The sequence below is a fragment of the Vigna unguiculata genome, chromosome 11 (genome assembly GCF_037176805.1).
Source record: "Vigna unguiculata cultivar grain cowpea cultivar isolate G323 ecotype 2 chromosome 11, ASM3717680v1, whole genome shotgun sequence".
Classification (NCBI taxonomy): Eukaryota; Viridiplantae; Streptophyta; class Magnoliopsida; order Fabales; family Fabaceae; genus Vigna; species Vigna unguiculata.
Window position 1 is genome coordinate 4,383,619 of NC_140802.1, and position 26,068 is coordinate 4,409,686.

General features: G+C 31.6%; 3 protein-coding genes and 1 long non-coding RNA gene across 11 annotated transcripts; 2 read left to right on the forward strand and 2 right to left on the reverse strand.

Moving 5' to 3' along the window:
- Positions 1-79: 79 nt before the first annotated feature.
- On the forward strand, positions 80-3,741 carry LOC114168767 (putative pectinesterase/pectinesterase inhibitor 24). Its single transcript, XM_028053695.2, has 3 exons — positions 80-677; positions 1,602-2,105; positions 2,845-3,741. Exons 1-3 carry the CDS (start codon positions 131-133, stop codon positions 3,519-3,521), a joined length of 1,728 nt encoding a protein of 575 aa, XP_027909496.2. The 5' UTR covers positions 80-130; the 3' UTR covers positions 3,522-3,741.
- Positions 3,742-3,811: 70 nt separating this feature from the next.
- On the reverse strand, positions 3,812-7,011 carry LOC114168766 (putative pectinesterase/pectinesterase inhibitor 25). The gene is made up of 3 exons (XM_028053694.2): positions 6,081-7,011; positions 4,751-5,108; positions 3,812-4,639 (listed from the first exon to the last, which is right to left on the reverse strand). Exons 1-3 carry the CDS (start codon positions 6,933-6,935, stop codon positions 3,951-3,953), a joined length of 1,902 nt encoding a protein of 633 aa, XP_027909495.2. The 5' UTR covers positions 6,936-7,011; the 3' UTR covers positions 3,812-3,950.
- A 1,650-nt stretch (positions 7,012-8,661) lies between these two features.
- On the forward strand, positions 8,662-9,897 carry LOC146880888 (uncharacterized). Its single transcript, XR_014986207.1, has 2 exons — positions 8,662-9,297; positions 9,384-9,897. It is a non-coding gene; the product is annotated as an uncharacterized LOC146880888 (long non-coding RNA).
- Positions 9,898-21,133: 11,236 nt separating this feature from the next.
- On the reverse strand, positions 21,134-25,538 carry LOC114170092 (mitochondrial inner membrane protease ATP23-like). 8 transcript variants are annotated; one of them, XM_085669464.1, is made up of 7 exons: positions 25,383-25,519; positions 25,129-25,167; positions 24,462-24,625; positions 24,175-24,299; positions 22,864-23,001; positions 22,691-22,777; positions 21,134-21,628 (listed from the first exon to the last, which is right to left on the reverse strand). In XM_085669464.1, exons 3-7 carry the CDS (start codon positions 24,553-24,555, stop codon positions 21,497-21,499), a joined length of 576 nt encoding a protein of 191 aa, XP_085525590.1. In that variant the 5' UTR covers positions 24,556-24,625; positions 25,129-25,167; positions 25,383-25,519; the 3' UTR covers positions 21,134-21,496. The 8 variants fall into 8 exon arrangements, with proteins under 8 accessions (XP_085525590.1, XP_027911374.1, XP_085525588.1 ...); XM_028055573.2 differs by lacking the exon at positions 25,129-25,167 and having other exon boundaries at positions 25,383-25,538; XM_085669462.1 differs by having other exon boundaries at positions 24,462-25,167.
- Positions 25,539-26,068: the final 530 nt, after the last annotated feature.

The window sequence follows — 26,068 nt, forward strand, 5'->3', positions numbered from 1 at the left end:
ACATATATATTACAAGTTGCAGCAAACTTCAACTCATGTGTATATATATATATATACACACACACTTTCACAAACCTGTTACTATTATCATCGTAACACAAATCAGCAAAAAGGAGTTATAGCATTAACCATGTCTTCCTTCAAATCTTATGGCAAAGTTGATGAATCAGAGCAAGCCATGCTCGAAGTTCGGCGAAAAACCCGAAAGAGAATCACCATCATAGCGTTGTCCACAATAGTCCTGATTGGAGTTGTGTTTGCTGCAGTGTTTGGAACAGTTGCTCATAACAACAACAACAACAACTCAAATGATGGTGAAAGCAATGTTGCTTCTGTTTCCAGCTCAGTGAAGGCTGTTTGTGATGTGACACTCTACAAGGATGCCTGCTACAGCAGCCTTGGTTCTGTTGCACAGTCGGGTGATGTTCGACCTGAGGACTTGTTCTTGTTGTCTATTAAGGTGGCCTTAGGTGAGGTTTCTAAGGCTGCTCAGTATTTCTCTGAGAAGGGAGGGTTCAGTGGCTTGAATGTTGATGGCAGGATCATGGAAGATTTTAACAACTGCAAGGATCTTCTGGGTCTTGCAGTTGATCATCTGAAGAGCTCTCTGGTTTCTGGGGGGAAGTTTTCTTTGGTTGATGTGTTGGAGGATCTCAGAACTTGGTTGAGTGCTGCAGGTGTGTAAGCGTCGATGCTTGTTTAAATTTGCATGTTTCATGAGTCATCAACTTATATTTTTACTCTTATATTTAACCCTTTTTGCCTGTTTAATTTATTTGAGAAAATATTGTTGTTGTTTTTTTTCGCCTCGAGATTTAAAATCAGTATACTATTCTCATTTGCCTCGAGTCTTTTAAAAGTTATATAGGTTTTCTGCATAGTCATATTGTATATCATTGAATGATCTAAAGTTACTAATCTCATTTTTATGTAAAATTGTAGAAGAATGCATGTTATATAAATTTATAGGAGATAAGTGAATGTAAATTTCATTTTACAATTGTAGGATTCAGTTAAGTTTAAAGTCCACTTTTTATAATAGTACCAGAGTTATCGAAAGTTTGTCTTAGCGAAATTTATCATTTGTTGGATGTGGTATGACACACTTGATTAGATATTTTCAGATCATTCATTAATATTCTGTTAAATATGCATATCTCTCGATCTAAAGAAGGTGTATTAGAGATTCTACATCAACTAGATAAGATAAATTTATAATATATAAGTGGATATAAACTTTATTTTACGAGCCAATTTTATAGAATTGACTTTGGCTTAATAGCCGACTCTTACAAGATGCTTGACAATCTAAAAAATTAAAGAGCAAAAGAAGCATTGAAGAGAGGTGTATTCAACAACAAAGGCTTAAAGTCTACCTCTTAAAAGATGCTCCTAACTTTGATGAGTTCAAGTTTTTATCATTATATAAGAACTCCATCAAATCAATGCTGATGCTTCTCATCTTCTTTCTTCTATTGTTATTGAAATTTTAGCAAAGGATAATAAGATATAAATGTATTACTCCCTCATAAATTGATTCACCAAAACTTCTACTGAATATTTGAAGATCACTGTTCATCCGTGTGCTACTACTGAAACAGGTACCTACCAGCAAACTTGCATTGATGGATTTGTAGAGGCAGAAAAAGCATTGAAGAGCAGTGTATTCAATAATCTGAAAAATTCAACAGAGTTCATCAGTAACAGTCTTGCCATCGTTACATGGCTTGACAAGGCTGCAAGCACTGTGAATTTGAGGCGCTTGTTGAGTGCTTTGCCACACCAAGATGAAGAACCAAAGTGGCTTCATTCTAAAGATCGAAAGATGCTTCAAGCTGATGATTTGAAGAAGAAAGCTAATATTGTTGTTGCAAAAGATGGCAGCGGAAATTTTAAAACAATCACTTCTGCACTTAAACATGTCCCTGAAAAGAGTGACAAGAGGACTGTGATCTATGTGAAGAAGGGGATTTATAATGAAAATGTGAGGGTGGAGAAGACCAAATGGAATGTCATGATCATTGGTGATGGTATGAACGCCACCATTGTATCCGGAAGCCTTAACTTTGTGGATGGCACCCCAACATTTTCATCAGCAACATTTGGTATGTAACACTTTCTATTAAGTACAGTACCTTAAACACGATTTTAGATACTAAAAGGAAGTTTTTCTAAACTAGTATCAATTTAAATTCTATTCATTTTTATTTTTGAAAATACCATGCTTTATATATAAACAAGTTTTATGTTTGGTGGAGAGCCTAACTCAACCCTCTTCTCTTAATTGAGTCAAATTATGTCATGTGATGTATACAAATTGTTGAAGATCTCACGTAGATTAGAGATAAGATAAATTTACAGTATATAAATAGATACAAACTTTAAGTTAGAAACTAATTTTGTACAGTTGAGTTAGGTTTAATGTTCACTTCTTAAGATAGTATTAGACCTATCTCAAGTCTATCCTATTGAAATTTATTATTTGTTGGGTCTATCGAATCAGTCGCTATTAGACCACAATTAATGTCTAATCATACATTCAAGATGTATATGCCTCATTGTGAAGGTATGATAAAAATCTCATATGGACTAGAAATAAGATTAGATTTTCCGTATATAAATGAGTACAAAGTTCATTTTTATAAGTTGATTTTATAAGGTAAAGTTAGGTTTAATGTAAATTTCTTAAGATAAATGATCTCATTTATTAATGAGGTTTTTTTTTTTATTTTTTAAGATTATAAATGCATCATGTACTCTTAGTCTCTGAGAAGGGACTAAAAAGGCACTGTTTAAAACTGAATGAAGTAACATACTTGATTTCTTTTCTTTGGTGCAATTTAGCTGTGTTTGGGAAGAATTTCATTGCTAGGGACATGGGATTTCGCAACACAGCTGGTCCAGAGAAGCACCAGGCAGTGGCACTGATGAACACTGCAGATCAAGCAGTTTACTACAGGTGTCAAATTGATGCATTTCAGGACAGTCTCTATGCTCATTCCAACCGCCAATTCTACAGAGAATGCAACATTTATGGCACAGTTGATTTCATTTTTGGTAATTCAGCAGTTGTGCTGCAAAACTGCAACATTTTTCCAAGAGTGCCTATGCAGGGTCAGCAGAACACCATAACAGCACAGGGCAAAACTGATCCCAACATGAACACAGGAATTTCAATTCAAAATTGCAGCATTTCACCCTTTGGGGACCTAAGTTCTGTGCAGACTTACCTTGGAAGACCCTGGAAGAACTACTCAACCACAGTGTTTATGCAATCCACATTGGGGAGTTTCATCAACCCAAATGGATGGTTACCATGGGTAGGAAACTCAGCACCAGATACCATATTTTATGCAGAATTTCAGAATGTTGGACCTGGAGCTTCAACAAAAAATAGGGTGAAGTGGAAGGGTTTGAAAACCATTACACTTAAACAAGCTACAAAGTTTACTGTCAAGACTTTTATTTCAGGGGACAAATGGATTCCAGCTTCGGGTGCCACCTTCAAATCTTCTCTGTGATCACTTTGATACACATATATAATACAATATATGATGCAAATTCTGTCTGTAACATTTTCAAATTTCCCATTTTTTTTCTTTGTACTATTGATTTGATTCTATATACAGATTAACTCAATTTGAGGCTTCTTCCGAAGATCTTGGAACCTACTAGAGGCATTACGCCTCTTATGAGTACTCATTCGATACTATGTTTACTCCAATCTCTTTATTTTTCTTTGTATTATCCTCTGAATAATAAACAGTTGTAACTTCATCTCAAGATAAAAAATTTGAATTTGATCCAAACATTCAACAGATGACACTCATCCTTTTTGTAAGCTCTTTCAAGACATAAAAATGATGATACAAATACATCACATTCTAATTAACCAATAGTGAATCAAATTTATTGTTACTCCATACAATTGAATTGATCAGTAACCTAATCTAGAGCCCTTCAGAGTAGGGTATATCAGTATCCGGAAGCCATGTATTTCCCAAGGTAAAGTTATACACAGTAAAGTTCCAAGCTTGTGTAGGGCTCAGTATATTGTAACCATTCCACTGTACCCTTTTGCTTGTATCAGAACCAGGTCCAGAGTTATTGAATTCACCATAAAAGAGGGTGTCTAATCCATTTGTTCCATTCCATTCTAACCATCCAACGGATTGAATCAGTTCTCCAATAAATGACTGCATGTATACTGTTCTTGAGTACAGTTTCCATGGCCTGCCCAAGTAGTTTTCAGTTGAGTTCAAGTCTGCAGCCAAGTCAGGTGCAGCCTCAATCTTGCAATTCTGGATTGAAATTCCAGTGTTTTGATTGGGGTCTGTTCTCCCTTGTGCTGTGACAGCATTCTTCTGCTTTGGCAATGGTTTTCTGGCATAGATGTTGCAGCTCTGGAACACCACAGCAGCATTTCCAAAAATGAAATCCACAGTGCCATAAATGTCACATTCTCTGTAGAATTGTCTCAGAGAGTGGACATAGAGAGTGTCTTGATATCCTTCAAAGCTGCAATGGTAGAATGTGGACAGGTCTGCATTGTTCCTCACAGCCACTGCTTGGTGCTTCTCAGGGCCAGCAGTGTTTCTGAATGTAACATCCACAGCAACGAATCTTTCTCCAGAAACAGCTGCATTGAACATACAAAAAGTTGAATCTCATCAACTTCATCGAAGAACAGTCGAATTTGAATTCTCTGATGAGATTTTAACAATCCAAAATATTATTATAATTTACTTACCAAAGGTTGAAGAATTGAAAGTGGTCCAACCATCTACAACACTGTGGTTTCCTGTGATACAAGTCTTGTTGATACCATCACCAATAAGCAAGATATTCTTCTTTTTAGAGGGAACAGTGACATATTCCTCATAGGATCCTTCTTTTGCATAGATAAGGAAATAGCCATCTTCTGGCCTTAAGTTATCTGGTGCAGCAGCAATAGCCTCTCCAATGGAGGTGAAGTTGTCTGTGCCATTAAGGTTCACAATCACAAACTCCTTAAGCAGAATTCCCTTGCTCTCACTTTCTTTAAGAATCCTTTCACTTCTAGTGCTGCAATTGGATGGTGCTTCGCAACTGTGCTTTGTGTGAAGAAGCTGCGCCAAGTAATGTTTCAACTTTTGTTTTTCAGTTAACAATTTAGCATTTACAAATATAGAATACAAGAAGACTTATCTATTGACATATTTAAAATCATACAATATCAAAGCTAAGGAAACAGAAAATACAATTATATCAAACACTTTCCACCAATAAGAAACAACCAAAGACTTCAACACTACAATTAATACTACAAAGGTATATATAATGGCATGTGGTGCATGAAAAGACGCAAGTTTGGGGGTAATTATGAGTTACACGTGCATGGTTTGTTTTTTATTCGTAAAACATGCAAAGAACCCACGTGGCAAAACCAACCTAGGTTGACCAGAACTAACCAATCCTTGGATCTGGTTGACTTTATTTTTATTTATTTTTTATATGTGAACTGTGAAAGAATTATTTTTCTAATATTTTTTTCCATCATAGCGTCATCTTATTTTGTATTGTTCTAAAAATGTTTTGTGAAAATATATGATGTTGAAATAGCATAATCAAACCCGTATTTTGGAGGACGGTACTCACAAGTTTCTAATTTTATTGTGTGACCAGCTTTCGACACAGCCATGAGGCCACAAAGAATGCTGTTTTATTTAAGCAATGTTTTAGTTTATTAAAATCTATGTGCTTGAGCAAATATATGTAAGAAATTATAGGGTGGAATTGTGTGCAAATGATCCAAATTCAAAATGGATTTCAATATATGTTATATTTACATAAGAAATATTCGCCTTAAAGTTATATATAGAAAATGTTGATAAATATTAATTTAAATATAAAAATAAAAATATTTATTTTGCATGTCTAAAAGTTGAAAAACTAATTTTTAATTAAACTTTTGAAATACGTTATTAAAAAGGTAAGTTTGACAAAAACAAAACACCCTTCTTAATAATTGAAAATTCGATAGAAGCATAGAAACCAACAAAAAAAAAAGTGAATTAAGAATCCAGGTAGAAACTAGTTACCTTAATGAGCTTCTTCAGTGGCTGTCTGACCTTGTTATTCTGGGTGGGAAGACCATGTTTGCGAGTCTTATGCTTCTTCTGATTCTTCTTCAGAGCCTGCGTGACCAACCCAAGAGACACACTATAGAGTTGTGTGACATTGTTGAGAGGCACAGCGAGAGTGTTGACAATGTTGCTCTTGATCAGCACCAACCCATCATAGCAAGTGTAATGGTTAGTGGCCACAGCACTGAGATATGTTTCGATCTTTTCTACCAACTCTGTGTTGGAGGAGTCTGCAGATTTCAGCTCTTCTGAAACCGACTCCAGGTACCCAACACTCAGCTGGCTCAGCTCACTGCAGTCTTCTAGGGCTGCGATCTCTGCGCTGCTGAGAGAAGAAGATTGGTGCTTTTTGAGGAAATTGGAGAAGACTTTGGCCAGTTTCTTGGCTTGCTTGAGGCTTTGTTTGATGGAGAATTTTCCCAAGTTGTAAGGGTCAGAGGGTGAAGCTCGAATGGATGAGAGAAGGGAACGGCACAGTTTTGGATATAATGTGGCCTTGCATGCTGCAGAGGGTGAAGTTGGTGGAAGAGGTGGTGGAGGAGGAGGAGCAGTTGTTGGAGATGGTGATGGAGACGGAGAAGGAGAAGGAGCATGAGTTGGAGATGGTGATGGAGAAGGAGCATGTTTTGATGGTGATGGAGAAGGAGCATGAGTTGAAGATGGTGATGGAGAAGGGGCATGTTTTGATGGTGATGGAGAAGGAGAATGAGTAGCATGTGTTGGGGATGGTGATGGTGATGGAGTTTGAGCTAAGAGTAATGGAAGAAAGAGGAAGAAGAGGAAAAGAAGGGACATTGGGGGGGAAAACATGTTGAAGGGTTAAGGTTTTGGTTCTTTGAGGATATACGATGTGGTAATTGGATGGTGTGTTGGTGTTGGAACAATGGGGATTTTTATAGGGTGATGAAGATGAAGTTACTAGGAAGCAAAAGGGGGTGTGAGGAACAATAATTAAGGAAGAGGGTGTCGGTTTGAGCATGCAAAAGGGGCGAAAATTAATGCATGGTAGACGGTGGGAACGTGGCTTTGCATAAAACTGTAATATATATGCATGGCAGTGGAGGAGCTTGATGATTGGTGTTTTTGAATAGATTATGATAAGTGCATGACTTTGAATTGTCAAAGTTGTATAGTAAGTGAGGTCAAACCACCTCTCTTGAGATTCTTTCAAGAAAAAAACATGTGCTGAGTAAAATAATTTTTAAATTAGAAGAGATGTGAAAGAGAAGTGAAGTAATTCTCTACAAGTAGTGTCAAATAGTGTAGAAAAATAATTCTCTTACTAGTAGATAATTAATGGGATAAAGATATACAGAAAAAATAAAATGATAATATAATAATAATGTAACTGTCACTGTTCTTCAAATTTACTGTTAGTTTCGTAAAAAAAAAAATTATTTTACAAGATTTTCTTGTGGTCAGAGTCTAGTTAATCCCAAAGTTTTTTTAAGAAAAAAAAAAAGATAACAAAGGAAATTGGTAAGTACAAAAAGAGAAAATAATTGAAAAAAAAGGGAGTCTTCAACAGAAAGAACATCAGAGAGCTCCGTTTTCCCACCGTTCTTAAGGTTGCAAGGCAAGTCCTTCGGATTCTCCTTGTATTTTTAATTAGTTGCAATTATCTCGATGTTGGAATCTTTAGGAAGATAAACATATTTACTATTAATAAGAAAATATCACTTTCAAAATAAAATTTTAAGTTCAATGTTTATAAGTCTCTATTTAATAAGTTTCACCGGACTATTTTATTTTTAATTAATGCAAAACTTTTCACTCATATCTAATTCATTATTAGTTCACATTTTCACTTATAGCCATGTTAAATATGATTTCATAGACAGTCTAGAATAGAAGATAATTTTAGTCTAAGAGCAAGTGAAACATGTTAATCTTGACTCAAACAAATTGAAAGTGGCGCTTAAAAAATCAGATCACTACTAAAAAAACTCATATTTCCAGCTAAATTTGTTTTGAATTTTTTTTTAAGAAATACTTACAAATTTTTGTTATGAAAAAAAATTGCAAGAAATTACTACCAATTTTTTTGAAAAATATTTTATAAAAAACATTTTTTGTAATAAATTTTGTAGGAAATACTTGTAAATTTTATAATTTTATAGAAAATAATTACCAAAAAGAAAATACCTACCAATTAAGATTCTTAGAAAAAATGACAAAAAAAAAATATCCTTTTTAAAAAATTTGCAAGAAAAATATCATTTAATATGAGAATTTCTAATAATGGACTAATTCCTTAAACAAGAATTATATTCAACCACAACAAAATCAAATTAAGGTGAACCTCATCCTCATTGTTGCCCAACCTTATTAGTTCTCATAACTCCTACCCTACAAAAGAGCATGTACCTATATAATAGAGCTTCGGAGATTCATGTGCTAAATTTTAGCCTTATTATTCTTTTGCCAAAATTTCCAGCACCCTATAATAACCTACTACCATTGTGATCACTATGATACATGAGTCACTTGGCTTCAAATTCTTCTGTATGTTTTACAGGACAATCAATCCCTCAATTATCGTCATTATCTTTTCTTGGAATCCAACTAGCACACAAGCTACTTTGCAACCATACGCTAAAGAGTTAGGTTGTTATATTCCTCTAGGAGTGTCAAAATGGGTCCCAACGGGATGACCCGCTGACCTGCCAAAAAAAAAGTGGTCGGGATACATTTTAACATACGTTAGAGTTTCCCTTTCATCTTTCGTTCATTTGTTCTTCAGGTAGCAACAACCCAAACACAGGCCACACAAAAACCCTTATTCCCTCAAACATAACACACTACGTAATCACAAAGTCATAGCCCACACAACCTCAACTCACAAGCCACCACCCCCACACACAACCATGTCACGAGCGACCACCACCTAGCGAGATCGAGAGGATGTTCGTGACCACCACCACGCGAGATTGAGAGGAGGAAAGCGACCACTACCATGCGAGATCCAGAAGAGGCGCACGACCACCACCACAAGAGATCGAGAGGAGTCGCATGATCACCACCACGTGAGATCGAGAGGAGGCGCACGACCACCACCATGCGAGATCGAGAGGAGGCGCGCGACACCACCATGTGAGATCGAGAGGAGGCGACCAAAGTTACGTGATGCGAAAGAGAGGAAGATAAGGAAAGCAGTCTTCACAACGACAAGGTGACCCACAGGTGGCTTTGATTGAAATTTCTGGTTGTCTTAAATGTTACAAATTGGGATTTTTGGTTGGATTGGGAATTTTGCAGGTTCCAATTTTTATGGTTTGAACTGGATTCTCAATGTAGAGATGAAGATAATGATGATTAAGAAGAATAAAACAATGAATGTATTATGATGAGGATGGATTGTAATGTTGGCACAAGCAAGCTTGGTGCAAAGATTTGATAAAGCAAAGTGCATGAAAATCTCATGTGTTTGATGAAGATTGATGAAGATCCACTTGAAGATCATGTTTCTATAGTGCTAAATTTGTAAATGATGTGTTAAATGTAATGGTTACATGTTATATCATGTTGGTAGGCTATATGACATAGGTTAGATGTCTTGTTAGTCTTAGTGTGTCATTTATAATATGTTAAACTGGGTTTTAACACGTTAAAAAGCTTGTTGTATATAGTTTCTGGTATAAATGTATTCAATCAGTTGAACTATTTTTTCAATCGACTGATTTCACTTAAGTCAAGTGAAATAAATAGATTGTACAGAAAATTCAACTGATTGATTTCACTTAAGACCAGACTATATAAGTTGTGTTTTCAAGAGCAGAGGCATGATTCTGAGTTTTTTAGCGCAAAAATATGTAATTCATCACTGAAAACTCTCTTTCCCTAAATTACACAGCTACAAGGTGAAGATTGAAGATCTTGATTGATCTTGGAGGCATTTTGGCTTGGGAATAGCATGAAGAACTCGTGTATGGTTGGCTAGGAAGAGTCACCATCAAGTTTTGTAGTTCTTGTGCCTTTGCTTGTTTACAAGGGGTTTTGGGAGCTAATCATCGAGGGATTAATAATTCATAATCTTTATCGATGTTAATAAATGAGATTGATATAATTATGCTATTATTGAATTTTATAAGGTTGGTGAAGTTTGATCTTAATACATTAAAAGAAAATAAATATTTAGCATCAATCAAAAGTTAGTACAAATAAGCAAAAGTCAACACTAAATAGTCATTAGCATCGGATTTGTGTCTGTGTGTGTGGCTCTAAAATCATGAATGTTATAATCTATTAGCATAGGCTTTTGAAGAAAGACAGTAAATAGTTATTAGCATCAAATATGTGTTATACACATGTGCAACTCTAAAATCATGGACCCTAATTCGTTAACATCAACTTTTGAAGTCCAACTTTAAGAAGTGTTAACTAAGGAAAAGCTAATTCATAATTAATTCTTAAATTAAGTTTTTAACTAAAGCAACTCAGTGTCAACCAAACCAATACTAATGTGTCTTTATTTTATAATTTAGCTAATTTAGCATCCACTTAGCTAAAACTAAAAATATATTCATAATAATAGTTTAATTTATGTCAATTTGGCTCACACTAATGAAAATAACTTAAAAAAAATCTCGTACAACATCCCTATGTTCAAAAAAACTAAATTGTAAATGAAAAAAAGATGAAAAAAAAATTATAGTAGATGAAGGAGACGAAAATAGATGAAGGAGATAAGTATGAATGGATGGGATGAGAAAAAGAATGTATGTGGATGAAGGAGATGAGAAAAAAAAAAGTATATGAACGATATGTGTGTGGATGAAAGAGTTGTGTGCGAATCAAAAAGATAAGTGTGAATAAATGAGTTGAATGTAGGTTAAATAGATAAATGTGAAGAGATTTATGAATATGAATGAACAAGACGAGGGTGATGAGATTTAAAGATAACAAATCTCCTTACTCACAATTTTTCTCTCTCACTTTCCATATAAATCTCATCAGACTCATCTTCTCAATTCATATTCATAAATCTCTTCACATTCATTTCTTTTATTTACACTCATCTCCTTCACCCACATTTATCCACAATCATCTTTTTTTCTCCACACAAATCTCCTTCATCTACATTTTTCTCCTCATCTTCTTCATTTATACTCATCTCTTCCATTAACATTATTCTCCTTCATTCACTATAATTTTTTCTACTTTTTTCATTTATATTTATCGAAGAAAATCTTTCTTTAAGTTATTCTCAATAGCGTCAACCAAACTTGTTTGTGTAAATTAAACTAATATTAAAAATAGATGTTATTTAGTGTCGACTTAAATAAATTTTAAAATAAAACTGTTTTAACATTGACTAAGCCGATGCTAAACTGCTTTAATTTAAAGATTAATAATGCATTAATATCAGGTAAGCAGACACTACTTAGAGTACGTCTTTAAAAGTCGATTCAATAAATTAATATTTATAATTATAAAGTCACACTCGTGCAATGTAAATACGACACTAATAACTATTTACCGTTGCCTTTTATTTATTAGTGTTAGCTTTTACACACATTTTGCAAAAGAAGTATATATATATATATATATATATATATATATATATATAACAAAACAAAAATTCAGGATAAGTAGACACATGTACAACACAAGGACAACCTACGAATCAAAGTTTGTGAACCAAAATACTAAACGATGCCTGCATTATGCATAATGAAACCAGAATGTTGGAACGAAGCCTCCTTCTTCTATATTAACACTATCCACCAACAAAGATTCATCTGATAGAGTGAACACAAAGAAACGACTTAGTAAAAATTACATTTGCATTTTAGAATAATTAAATTGAGTTGGAGAAAGATAGTGCAGGGAATGTTAAAAGTTGAAAAAGAAAAGATTAAAAAAAGAGTTTAGAAGTGATTCAATGAGGAAATACTTAATGTTAAAAAAATATTAATTGCATGTCTTCCACAAGATAAAATTATAAAAGAAGTAACAAAAAAAAAAGTCAATGAATGTTTAAATTTTACTTATTATAATTTAAAAATAAGATAAGAAGTTGACATTGCAACATATATAACATTATGTTCATGAGAGTCTTTATGTTTATGCGTTTTTTTAACATGCATGTAGTTATTTGGTAAACCACATAACCTTTTATAATCAGTTTGCTAAGCAATTTGACAAATTGTAGAAAGGTCGATTTTCTAATATTCAGAAACTGTGTACAACAAGATTATATTAATATTATATATTACAAGTTGTGACAGTTGATAACGTGAAGCAGATGCTAAGATTCAAACTATGTTTCAATAATCTGGATTCCATCACTACAATTTAGCAAAAAAGAGGGTCAAAAGTCAGCTAGATTATAAGTTCCCATGCATTAATCATGTTTAAGGGTAAAAGATATTTGTTTTTATTTTTTCCTTATTTTATAAAAAAGAAAAGTGTATTGTTAATAATATATGAGAATGAACTTGATCCTCAAAAACAAATTGCGGAACTTGAAGAACTATGCTAAAAGGAATAAAATTTTGAAGGCAACCAAAATAAAAATACATTCGATGATCATTAATCGGTGTATATTTTTTTTTATGATTAGCAAACTAAAAAAAATAATATACATTTCTAGCATATATGTTTATTAAAAATTGATGTCTTTTAATTAGGGATGACAAATAAACTCTTCCCGTAAGTATTGTCCAAATTTGTTCCCATTTTAACAGGGGTATCAGAATAGGTATGGAGAATATCCGACTTTTTCAAATAAGTAAAAGGGTGAGGATGAGGAGGTAGATATTCGTCATGATAATGTTTAATCCTCTTAGTTTAAGTGTTTAATAGCATAAACTTTTCATTTACTAGGTAATATAAAAAATTTATCTTATTTATTCTATTATTATTAATTTTTTCTTCATTTGAAGAACTTTTTTGTTTCGCTAAATCAATTTTCGTTATCTCTCAACAATCAACTAAGTTGACATTTGAAAAGTTTTATTAGATCTTTAAGGTATTTTTCATATAATCATATCCTTAATTATACATTTATTTTCCTTTGTCCGATTTCATTCAATGGACTCTCAAATTATTTCTAAGACACATTTGAAAAATTTATTTTAATATTTTTATTTGTTGTTTATTTTTATCATATAGAATACTAGTTTTATATTTTTTTATATAATTTTTTTCTAACTCATCATTATACGTGTAATTTTATCACTATAATTGTATAAATAAATTTTATTTACTATAATATAATAATTTAATGTAATTCTAATAAATTTTTTTTATCACCATCCAACATATATTGAAGTTCAAAAAATGAGTTAAAATTTTAAAACTATTTTATTATTAGTTTAATCTTTGTTCCTTGTGTAATTTTGATCAAGTGATGTGTTATAATTTTTATTAAAGACATTTCATTATAATTTAAAGAATTGAAGTAAACAGACATCTAAAATATTTTTAATTGGAATATTTGTTTTTCTTTCATAACTTTTTTTAAATATTTTTATATTTTATCATAATGTTTCATTAACGTTTGTAAGTTTAATAAATATTTTTGTTGTCATGAAATTTTATTTAATATTCTAATTCGAAATATATACAATTATAGTTTCTTTCTAAATATTTCATATTGAAGAAACAACTCTCCTTTTGATATTGAATATTTAATAATAATAATAATAATAATAATAATAATATATTGCTTTTACCGTAACTTTTTATTATTTTATAAAGATTAATTAATTAATATTGAAACAGTAAAAAAGTTGATATGGATACAAGTATATATATATATATATATATATATATATATATATATATATATATATATTGTTTGTAGAAAATTAAAATAGAAAGTCTTACAAATATTTGATTAAGTAAAAAAATTATATCGTATTTCTTAGTTTCTTTTAAAAAATCCCCTTAACGAACACTTATAAAAAGAAAGCGAGAGAGTTAATTTTTATAAAAATAAATAAATAAATAAAACCAAATTCGGTGAAGAGGATATTGAATATATTTTATTCAAAAGTAAATATTAATAATTTTTAAAAGCTATATTATTTCTATTGCTGTGCTTCAACCAAACATGGAAGTGGAAGTACACCTCGGTGCATATCATTGATAAGTTTTTGTCACACAAAATTAAAATAGTGAAAGTACCTGTTTTAGAATAATATTAAACATGGATATTAAATGTATGTATATGTATTTGAAATTATATATAGGCCAGTGGCCATTAGTGAAGTGAGTAATTCAGAACTATAGTGACAAATATTTTTAAATGTGTAAATTAGAAAAGAAGGTTGATATTGTAACATTTGACTTTGGAGTTTTCCAATATCAAAGTAGTACTTTGTATTGCACAAATTCCAATTCACACAACGCGTATGCCAACTAAAAATCATATGCTAAACGTATTTTTGATGGTTAAATCGATGACCTAGTAAACCGGGAAGAAGCTTAGCGTGTAAACCCATGTGCATGAAGCTCGTACCACACATGCGTATGAATAATTCAGTTCCATGGCTTCAAGAGCTCGTAAAAATCTTAATTATGCCATGTTTTCCATCATCTTTCAGTTGCTTAGGTCAATAGTATAATCCAAATGAGAAGTGGGGGAACTTCATTGCGGTGGGATCGTCGGAAATATTTTATTATAATTTAAAAAATAAATAATTAAAATAAAAAAATTTATTGTTATTAAAGTTTTTATAGACTTTTAATTTATGGGTTAATACTTTTAATAGCTAACGGCTATATTCTTATTACTATTTACTTCTTTGTCTCCTTTTGTTACCTATAAATACCACCTAGGTGCATGGGGAAGCATACAAAAACAAAGATAACAAACACTAGAGTTTTTTCTTAAAAGTGTTCTTATTTTCTTCTCTATATTATCTTTAAGACAGTGGTGTTCATAAGGTTCCGAAATCCTTCGTTGCACTCGATCGATCTGACGGGTTGTTGTATCTTGGGAGAGAAACGCATATGATAAGAATAAGAAACACATATGATTGTGCATTTATATATTTGTTTAGCCCTGTGCAGTGTGGGCGTTTTCTCTATAAGGATAGCGCTATGCGTGTCTCAACCCAGGATATTTTTACTTCTTACCTTTTATCTATTATTTATTATTTTTAAAATAATTGTTGATCTCTAATTAATATTCATTGTTTTATATATTGTCTTAGTATTATTATTGATTTAATAATTATTATTATATCATTTTATATTTTTATTATTATTAGTATTATCTGAGTAATCTTTTTCTAACATTCTTAGAGAGAAAAATATTATCTTGTTATTTATATTTTTTGATTACTCATCTGTATTCATTTCTACCATTAAAAACAATATAGAGTTGAAGACTGAAAACACATTTTATAAATTAATGTGTTTCTTATGGTTATAATTTAATCAGTTTCAACAAAGCCTAAAAATTGATGTGTATAATTGTTTCTATTTCTATTGATAACAATAAATGAAATTATGTATAAATGAAATTCCTTCTCATTGAATAATTTTTTTGTGATGTCTATAGCTCATGCTTATGTTGTTATATTATTTTATGCTTTAATATTGTCTATTCTTACCATTGATAAAGATGTTATATATCATGTTATATATTGAGAAATTTTGATTAGAGATCATTCAAATTATAAAATTTTGAGGTGCAAAATTAATTAAATAGAGAAGTTGTGATACATGTATGTAAATGAGTGTTTTATGTGAAATTCATGATATTATTCATTAAGTAACATCTTCATATAGTTTATGGTGTTAATATAATGGTGTAGCGAAAAAAAGAAAGAAAAAAATGTTATGATATGGTAAGTGTTATTCTCCAAGTTCTAGTTTGCCTAACATTATATTAATAAAATTTTATATCTTGCTTACCATATTTTGAACACAAAAGATTGTGTTAAAACTTGTTATGAGTTATGAAAGAAAAAAGAACCACATTTAAAATATTTCAAAGTGTGAGGGTATCTTACAATGCATACCTGTTAATAAAAAAAAAATCATGGTTATATAGTATAAAGTGAATGAATATATACATCACTGTATTGTCATCTACTGTGATATTATTTGTTTTTCTAGTTATGGCAATATGTCCAATTTTTTGAGATTAATTGAATGATACTAATGTGAATTGGATATTAATTCTGGTGGCACAAAATCACCTATTGGTTATGGTTATATTTTAACCATGGATGAAGATGTCCTATCATGGAAATATGTTAAAAAGTTTTTGTTATGTCATGATCTATTGCGCAATCATAAATTATTCTTTTTTCCAATGCATCCTAACAATCAAATTATTATATTTAAAGTTTTTAGTAAAAATGTCAATGAAATTGAAAAATTGACATATGAGAATGAGAGACAAATATATTAGAAACTTAATTACTCATGATATTATCTCTCTTGACTTTGTCAGGTTAGAAAGAAAGGTTGCAGATCTGCTTATCAAAGGGTTGATGCATCAACAACAAGTATTTAAGTCGTCGAGGGGAATGAGATAGCCCATAAATTAGTTGCAACAATGGACACCCATCTCCACATGAATGGCGATCCCATGGAATGGAGTTCAATGGGTAACAACGAAGTTGTTGTTGATTAAAGTACACCAAATTATTTGATTAAATTTTATGTCTCATTCCTATGGAAAGGTGTACTATAAATTGTGACAATAATAAGGTTGAGGTATGTGCATTATTATGCTTATTTTATAAAATACCTCTTAATAAACCCAATGGTTGGAGGTATGTGCATTATTATGCTTATTTTATAAAATACCTCTTAATAAACCCAATGACAATTATTGTAGGGGTGTGAGTCACAAACCACCCTTTGAGGGTTTACCTAGTGAGTGTGATGGTGGGGCCGCCATTGTGAGACATGGGCAAGTCTCTAAGTGACACTCATGAAACAAGATACATGCACAAGGCCGTAATGTGCACCCACTGACTAGAACCTATAATGAACACCGATATTGTATGTGTTATTTACTAAAACCTGGTCGCAGGGGATGTAGTTAAAGACAATCAAGTCTCTGCATTTTCTCGGGTGGAAGTTTATAAGCACTAGGTGTAAGGGTCAGACCCGGAAGGTTCCTTACGCTGAACTACAATATTTTGTTTTAAAAGATAATATATATTTTTTTTTAATTATGTGGGGGATTGTTGGAAATATTTTATTATAATTTAAAAAATAAATAATTAAAATAAAAAAACTTACTGTTACTAAAGTTTTTATAAACCTTTAATTTATGGGTTAATGTTTTTAATGGCTAACGGCTATATTCTTATTACTATTTACTTCTTTGTCTCCTTTTGTTACCTATAAATACCACCTAGGTGCATGGGGAAGCATACAACAACAAAGATAACAAACACTAGAGTTTTTTCTTAAAAGTGTTCTTATTTTCTTCTCTATATTATCTTTAAGACAGTGGTGTTCATAAGGTTCTGACATCCTTCGCTGCACTCGATCGATCTGACGGGTTGTTGTATCTTGGGAGAGAAACGCATATGATAAGAATAAGAAACACATATGATTGTGTATTGATATATTTGTTTAGCCTTGTCCAGTAGGAGTGTTTTCTCTCTAAGGATAGCGCTATGTGTGTCTCAACCCAGGATATTTCTACTTCTTACCTTTTATCTATTATTTATTATTGTTAAAATAATTATTGATCTCTGATTAATATTCATTGTTTTATATATTGTCTTAGTATTATTATTGATTTAATAATTATTATTATATCATTTTATATTTTTATTATTATTAGTATTATCTGAGTAATCTTTTTCTAACAGGGATATTATTAGAAATTTCCTAAAATATCTTAATACTTTTTTTATTCTCAACTTGGATATAATTCTTTTAATATTATTGTTGTTAAACCCTTTAATAAGTATATTTGCAAGTTATTTTTGAAAAAAAAATATTTGGTGTGCAATCAAGTCATTGTAAAGCTTCTTTTGATAAAATGTTTGTCAACTTCAATACATTTAGTTATATCATATCGTATTGGATTATGAAATATATAATAATTGCATATTTGTGGTTAAATATTGTTTCATATGTCTATCTCATTTTATCTTCAAGTCTTTCTATTTAATTTTTTACCATAATAGCTCACATATCTCTTGAGTCATTGCTCGAAATATAGCTTTAGCAATGGACCTTGCTACCACACTTTGCTTTTTACTCTTTCAAATTACCAAGTTTCCACTAAGGAAAGTGCAATAACTAGTATTTGATCTTCTATCAACAACTTATCCTACATAATCAACATCAGTATATGCTTCAAGGTTCACATTCTTGTTTCTTCTTAATAAAATTTCTTTTTCTGGTGTCCCTTTCAAATTCTAGATAATTCTAATTAGTGCAACTTGAAAATGAGCTTCCATTTGTTGATGTATAAATTGACCTACTAAACTCACAACAAAACCAATATTAGGTCTAGTATGGGATAAATAAATAAATCTCCATACAAGCCTTTGACACATTTCTTTATCAACAATCATACCATCCTCTTCATTTCTCAACTTTGCATTTCGATCAACTAGTGTGCTCACTGGTTTGCAGGCTATTTTACTTGTTTTTTTCAGCAAATCAGTAATATAATTTTGTCGGAGTGAGTAACATCAATTCCTAGGAAATATTTAATTTTCTCATGGTTTTAATTTCAAATTCTCTAGCTATATATTGACTTAATCTTTGTCCATGTTCATTTTATGAGTCTATGTAGATGATATTTTTGTGACTGAAATATTCCAGTCACAAAAATATTATCTACATAGCTCATAAAATGGTTACTCCACCTAAACAAAAATGCTTAATAAATAAAGTATGATCTCTTTGACTTTGTTTATACTTAAGGTTCATTAGGATTTTGGTGCACCTCCCAAACAATGCTTTAGATGAGTGTTTCAACCCATACAATGTCTTCCTCAATTTGCATATTGTGTTTTCAAATGGTACCTCCATATATATTTCTTCTTCAAGATTCTGATGTGGAAATGCATTTTCACATCAAATTGTTGCAATCCAATCATGGTTTGCTACTAAAGATAAAACTACTCTAACAATGTTAATTTTTGCAATTGATGCAAAAGTCTCCAAGTAATCATGGTTTGCTACTAAATATAAAACTACTCTAGCTTTGTACCTCTCAGTGGTTCCATCAGCCTTGTATTTTACTGCATAAAACCACCCAACAAGTTTTTTTTTAGATGGTAAAGTGACTAGCTTCTAAGTATTATTCTTCCCTAATGCCTTCATTTCCTAATTAATAGTTTGTTTCCATATTTTGCCAATTAATGCCTCATATACAAAGGAATGTATATTTGTAGTGTTTATGTTGCTTAAAATATGGAATGAGTACAATTACCTCATAAATTCAATAACGTTCGTCTGATGGATGACACATGTAGGGATTAGGTGAAAGGTCAAGTACAGAAATGAACGCCTAGAAGATGGGGGACAGGTATAAAGCAATCATTTCATCCTAGAAACTGAAGACTCAAGGTTGGAGGATTGAGTACTATCTAGATCAATACGTAGGTTCATGATCGACTTAGGTGTACTCATCTTATCTCGATCTAACAGAGGTGTGATTCTAAATTCATGTGAAAGAACAAAAGGGAGAAAATACGTATTATTTGGGCCGACTACAGCCTTACATGCCTCATTAGCGATTATCTATTAGCCAAGTTAACAATTACTAACACAAGAAATGTTTGAGGACCAACCAAGAAGAATGTGTTTGGGTTGAGGTCATATGTGTCAAGATTTGGGCCAAAATCTATTTTGTAGTTGGTTTAAAATTTTTTTTACTATATATCATTATATAAAGAAATTTTGATACGTTTTTATTATCTTTTTAATCTTTATATTTTTATTATTCCTTGTAACTAAAATGTAACTAATTTGCTTATAAATAAAATACTAACCGTCACGATTAAGAAATGAAACTTTTTTTTTTGTTTTAGTGTTATTTACTTTAGGTAAAGAGAATTCGTTATATTTTTTGGGTTAAGTATGTGTTTAGTTCCTGGACTTTGACTCAAAATTGGAATTCATCCATATTTGAAACTTCGCTACATTTTGGTCCCTAAACTTTAAAAATAAATGAATATAGCTATTTTAATCCAATTACATTAACTTTTTTTACGTATCGAACGCATTTCATGTTAATATTAGAGTTGTATACACCGTTTGACATCTACAAAAAAACTAACGTAATTAAGTTAAAATGACTATATTCATTCATTTTTAAAGTTTAAGAACCAAAATGTATCAAAATTTCGAACAGAAACAAATTCAAATTTTGAGTCAAATTTAAAGAACTAAAAACATACTTAACCCCCTTTTTTCTTCGGTTTAAGGCTCTCAACTATTTTTAAGAAAATAAAAAAAAAAGTATTCCAAATTAAATTAAATCTAGAATACATTTCCAAATTATGCAATTTAATCGGATATACATCCCAGACTATATAATGTGAAACATGTTTCCAAATTCCAATATTTAAACATGAACATTTTTAACACCCATAGAAAATGAGGAAGAAACCATCGTAGTAAAAAGGGTAATTACCCTACAATTGGTGGCTAGTGTGGACTGAGTCATTCAATGGATGACAGTTTGAACTAGTTTTCCATCGTGGCAGTTTCTTCCTACACCTCCTTGACTTCAACTTGCACCATCATCAATTTTAAACACTTAGGTTAAAGATTTTCATTTTTAGTTTCAAATTGTTTAATCCGGAGATGTTTTAGAATATACAATTCAGAGTACGTTTGTGTTCTGCGTTGCATATGTTCTGAATTGTATAATCCAAAATACAAATTTATGTTCTAGAATGTATATTTTAAAAATATAAAATTAAAAATACGTAATTTGTATTCTGAAGTGCATAATAAAACATAAATTTGTGTGAATTCCAAAATCCATATTTTCTATTTCAAATTATACAATCTAAAATACAAATTCTATTTCAGATTGTGCATCATAGAAAACGAAATAAAAGATAAAATTCAAATTGTACAATTCTAAATGTATTTTTCAATAAACATATACAATGATAAGAACAAAAATAGTTACAAAAATCAATCCGTTCAATCAACACAGCGAGGAAATGAGTGTCTAAAGCAATTTCTGACAATTGTAAAGTGTTCTAGCAGTGCATCTAAAACAAAAACTAAAAGGGGAAGGGGTAGAATGGATGCAAGGCCAACGTAGGAAGAAGTTAAAGTGAACCAGGGCAACTCTCTCGTTGAATTGGCTGGCTAACCTTCATTCTTATATTTGAATCACCTTAAAAGTTCCAAGCCCAAAATGGTACCCAACGAAGGTATAGTAAATACCAGTTACAATCACGCAGTTTTTACAGAGTTCTGTCATAAGGCTCTGTATCATTATAGCAAACATCCCATACAGATTCCATAGCAGCCTTCGCCACACCAGAGCAATAAGGATTTGCAGACAACGATTTCATAACCCTCCTTCTGATGCATTCCTTCAAGTTACATTGCATTGGTTCAGTACTGATCAAGTAACAGAAGCAGTGTCTAAACTCTTGAAAACCAAGGAGAAAATTCAATTGCAGACCGCGCATACAGTGTAGCAAGCAATGCAATAGGAGAATAAACTCAAAAAGACTTCAACTATTACCCGTGAAACATATGTCATTTTTCACTTCAAAAGTCAATATCGTGTAAATATAAAATATGATACATCTAATCAACGACAGCAATAGCCTAGTGTTGGTTTATTTTTTGCCTTTATTCATTTTTCTGATGAATGGGGTAAAAATTATTAGCAAAAAGCCCAGTGGTTGTGTAGCAATTTATGCTTATGTTTTCACACAATTTTAATTTTCATCTAATTTCTCTAGTTTCGTAATTGATTTCTAATTTGAGCTACAAAAACAGTGTCATACTTTCCAGACCAATGGTTGCTTTGATCTTTAACTATCATATACTAACTTATAATATTAATAGTCAATATCCAACATGCTTCATGTATTCATTATCCTATTACTTGCTTTGTAAATAGTGAATAAGTATCCAAGCACTTGGGGAACCCACCCTATAAAGCTAGCTATTAAATGGGAGAAACAAATACTTAAATACTTTATTAAACACCTCCTACTATTTAATAAGTCTCCAAATACTTGGAGAACCCACACTAAAAAGCTAGGTATTACAGGAGTGAAACAAATACTTAAATACTCTACTAAGCATCTCATACTAATCAATGTGTGACCTAGGCACCCCAAAATACTCAAGTTCCTAATGTAACATCACCCCTAACTTCACTCTACAACACTTCACTCAACTCCCCATTAATCAAAACCTTCCATAGGTAACCCTATCTAAACACCAACAACGAGTTCTCTAAGTCTACAACACTTCACCCCTAAGTCTTTTTATGAATAATTTATCCTTTGACACTATCAATCTTTAGATAGTAAAAAGGAAAGAAGAAAAAAAAATCAAATATAAGATCCTACATGTTATCACTGAAAATAAAAGTATTATTCTGTATATACGGAGAAAAAAGGAAAGAAGCAACGCACTTGTTCATGCCCTCGAATTTTCAAGGAAGTTAATTTAAGAAGTTCCCGTTTGAAATGGCAATCACCACTTAGATGACCAGCTCTGATCTGTTTCACATAATCATTGAGAAAAATTAATTGGAGGTACTTCATCAAATTCATTAGATGGGTAAGGGGAACATTTTTATAGGAACCTCGCTACAAGCATGGTGAGCACATTTTGTCCAATCCAAGTTTGCTGCACGACAGTCATCAAATACATGAATAAGTTCATGCTTTAACACCTGGTCAACATCATCTTGAGATTCCATCTCGTTGCAGCACACAACTATCTGAAATAAAGTCACACACCAATGTAATAAAAGGATGCTATCACATTGCAATGCTCATACTAACACAATCAAGCATAATATTATCGACTTTATATTTTTTTTACTGTCATCCGATCATGGAATCTCATATAGCTAAAAATTGTTGAATTGTGTAATAATTAACATACCTCTCTGTTTGGATAGGGGATTTTAAAATTTAAAGAAATTCAAATAAATTTAATTTGAACTCCTTTCATTTCAAATTGTTTAACCTGTTAGATGTTTTTTTTGTTGAATAAGACAATTCAAATATTTTCAATCTTGATTGAATAGTGTGTTTGAAATACCACCAACTCCAAAAATATCAAATACGAAAATTACGTCTTCAACCATTCAAAGCATTAAGAAAAAATAACCAATAAAGACCTCAACCGAAAAAATTTGGTTGACGTCCACTGAAAAATAATCCCACCGATATTGGTTGTGAAAAACCTAAAAATCATCCACCAAGAAATAACTCTAACTTATATTAGTCGAAAAAGGAGTCCAATTGGCATTGGAAAAAACATCCTAGTTGGCATCAATCCAGAAATTGTTGTGTTAATATTGATCAAGAAAAACTTTGATTAGTGTTGGTTAAGAAATAACCTCACACACTTTCAAATCAATGTTGTTGAGAACAACAAAAAAGAATATCAACTAAAAATAATATTTCTTGATGTTAATAAACAAAAGAATTGTTCATAATAAGCTAAAAGCCATTGTTCATGTGAATAAAGAAAACCCTAATTAACGTTATCAACAAAAAAAAAACCTTGATTGATGCTATTATATCATATTATTCAACCATTATATCTTATAGCAGCTTAGTTTAATAGTGTAACTTAGCTTTTTAAGCTACTACACCAGAAAAGTCACCTAAATAAAATGAGAGGAATACTGTTAACACCTTCTTTTAACTATATACTTCTTGTTGCTTAAAATTATTATAAACTACAAAATCACATGGGTACTCATTAAATGAGAAACGAGAGACCCTGTAAAAAGTTGTGACATCCAAAAAATTCCAGGCCAATAGTGAAGAGTATATTCAAAAGAGTGTGTGATGCTAGCATCATTCATCGAATAAACACTATTTAAATTGCATGTATAACATGTAGAAGCCAAACTCCGAAGAGAGAAAGAGACAAGTACCCCTTTACCCTTAGTGTAACCACCAGCTATTCCGCTCTCGTTGCATTTAACAGCTTTGATGAAATTATCCCCTACAAGACACCCGGCTTTCTCCAACTGTTCCCTCAAGAACCTCACCTGCGGAGCTGAGAGATGTCTGGAATAATCAAATCAAACGAATCCACACATAATATAAATTAGAAGTTTTCTTCTTTTTTTAAGTGATTTTGTAAAGAGAGTGAGTAATTGGAGTTTGAGAACAGAGAGCGTTGACATGTGATGGATAAAAATAGAAAAGAAATACATACAAAGGAGACTCTTATGAATCATGCGTTGGCACTGCTCCAAAGATGCGCCGCGGTTTCTGGGAATGTAGGAGGAAGAGAGATCGTCTTCATCCATTCCCGGCTCTGCCTTTGATTTCTTTGAAATGCAGTTTTGTTGGCAGCTCCTAATACCACATATTAATACGCTACCAAAAAGAACATGGTAACACAAGATTCTGTTTATAAGGCAGAAATCAAATTTGATACGTGCAAATAACATGCCATCAAAGTTTAATTCAACATAAGTGACTAAAAAGTATAATTTGATACCAATCTGGACTAATGCTAAATATCAATAACTTATTGATCCAAGGAAAGCCTAAGAATTGAAACACGAAAACTACGTAAGGTTCTCAAAATTTTATTAAAAATGTTCCCCTTTAATAGCTCTTTGATAAGAATCCTAATTCTTTCAGAAGCTTAACAACTTAAAAAAGGGAAGATAAAAAAGGAAAACTACTTAAATCATTAAAAAAAAAAAAAAAACAGATAAATGTTAGCCAATTTGCACGACATTATTTTGAATACCCTTCGTAGTGATAACAATCAAAATTTGCAGTTTAGTAGCAGGGTTGTCCTGCAGGAGAACGAAGTCAATCTCGCTGCGCCTAAAAACTAGAAAAAGAAACAGTGTTTGAAACACAAATACCTCGATCATAAATTACAGACTCATCATCACTGTCAAAAGCTATACATAATACGAAAGAAATGAATCAGTATAACTAATAATCATTTAAGCCTAAATTCCAATAACAGAGAACCTTCCAACTTCACCCAGTTTTGGAATAAACAACAACATTTGAAATAGTACAAGTTGGACCCTATGTTTGATCCCTTAAATAAATACTATTCCGAAGGTTAGCACATGGATCAAAAAGAGAGAAAGCAAATTAGAGACTATACCTCCGAAGACGAGAGACAGAAAGGCCTGCAAGTGAACTCGGACAGATTGAGAATGAGGACGCCAATTAGGTTTGTAAACAGCGATTTTGAGGGTTCACAGATTTCAAATTGGGTGAGTCTGAATAATTGGTAAAAACAAAACTATAATAAATAATGTAAAAAATCAGGCTATGGTAATAATTTTAAGGATTATGCTATTTTAACCATTTTTTTTATATATGAATTGGCCTGATTTTTTTACTCTTTATTTTGGTATTTTTAAAATCAATATTTAATAACGGATACATTATTGTATTTTAATTTTAATAAATGCATATATTATACATTATCGATTTCTACATCTGTATTATTTCGAAAATGATACATCGACTCATTTTTCCTTACCAAATTTTATGGGCAGCTAAGGTAAGGTAGTAATTCTTTCTTCAATTTTGGTTTGTTTTTTTTTTTAAGCTTTCCTGGAGATGAGGAAATGTGAGTCAAAGAAGGTTATAGATGACAAACGTCATGGTGAGAATTAACTCACCGATTTAATACTCATCTAGTATTTTATTTTTTTTTGGACAAGAGCTTCTTTCTTCGACTAAACCTTTGATAATGGTGTGAACGCTCCGCCTGGACTAGGTTAGACTAGGTTGGACGATTTGGTTGCAAGTGGTCGATTGCGTTTGTTATAAAGTGGGTTG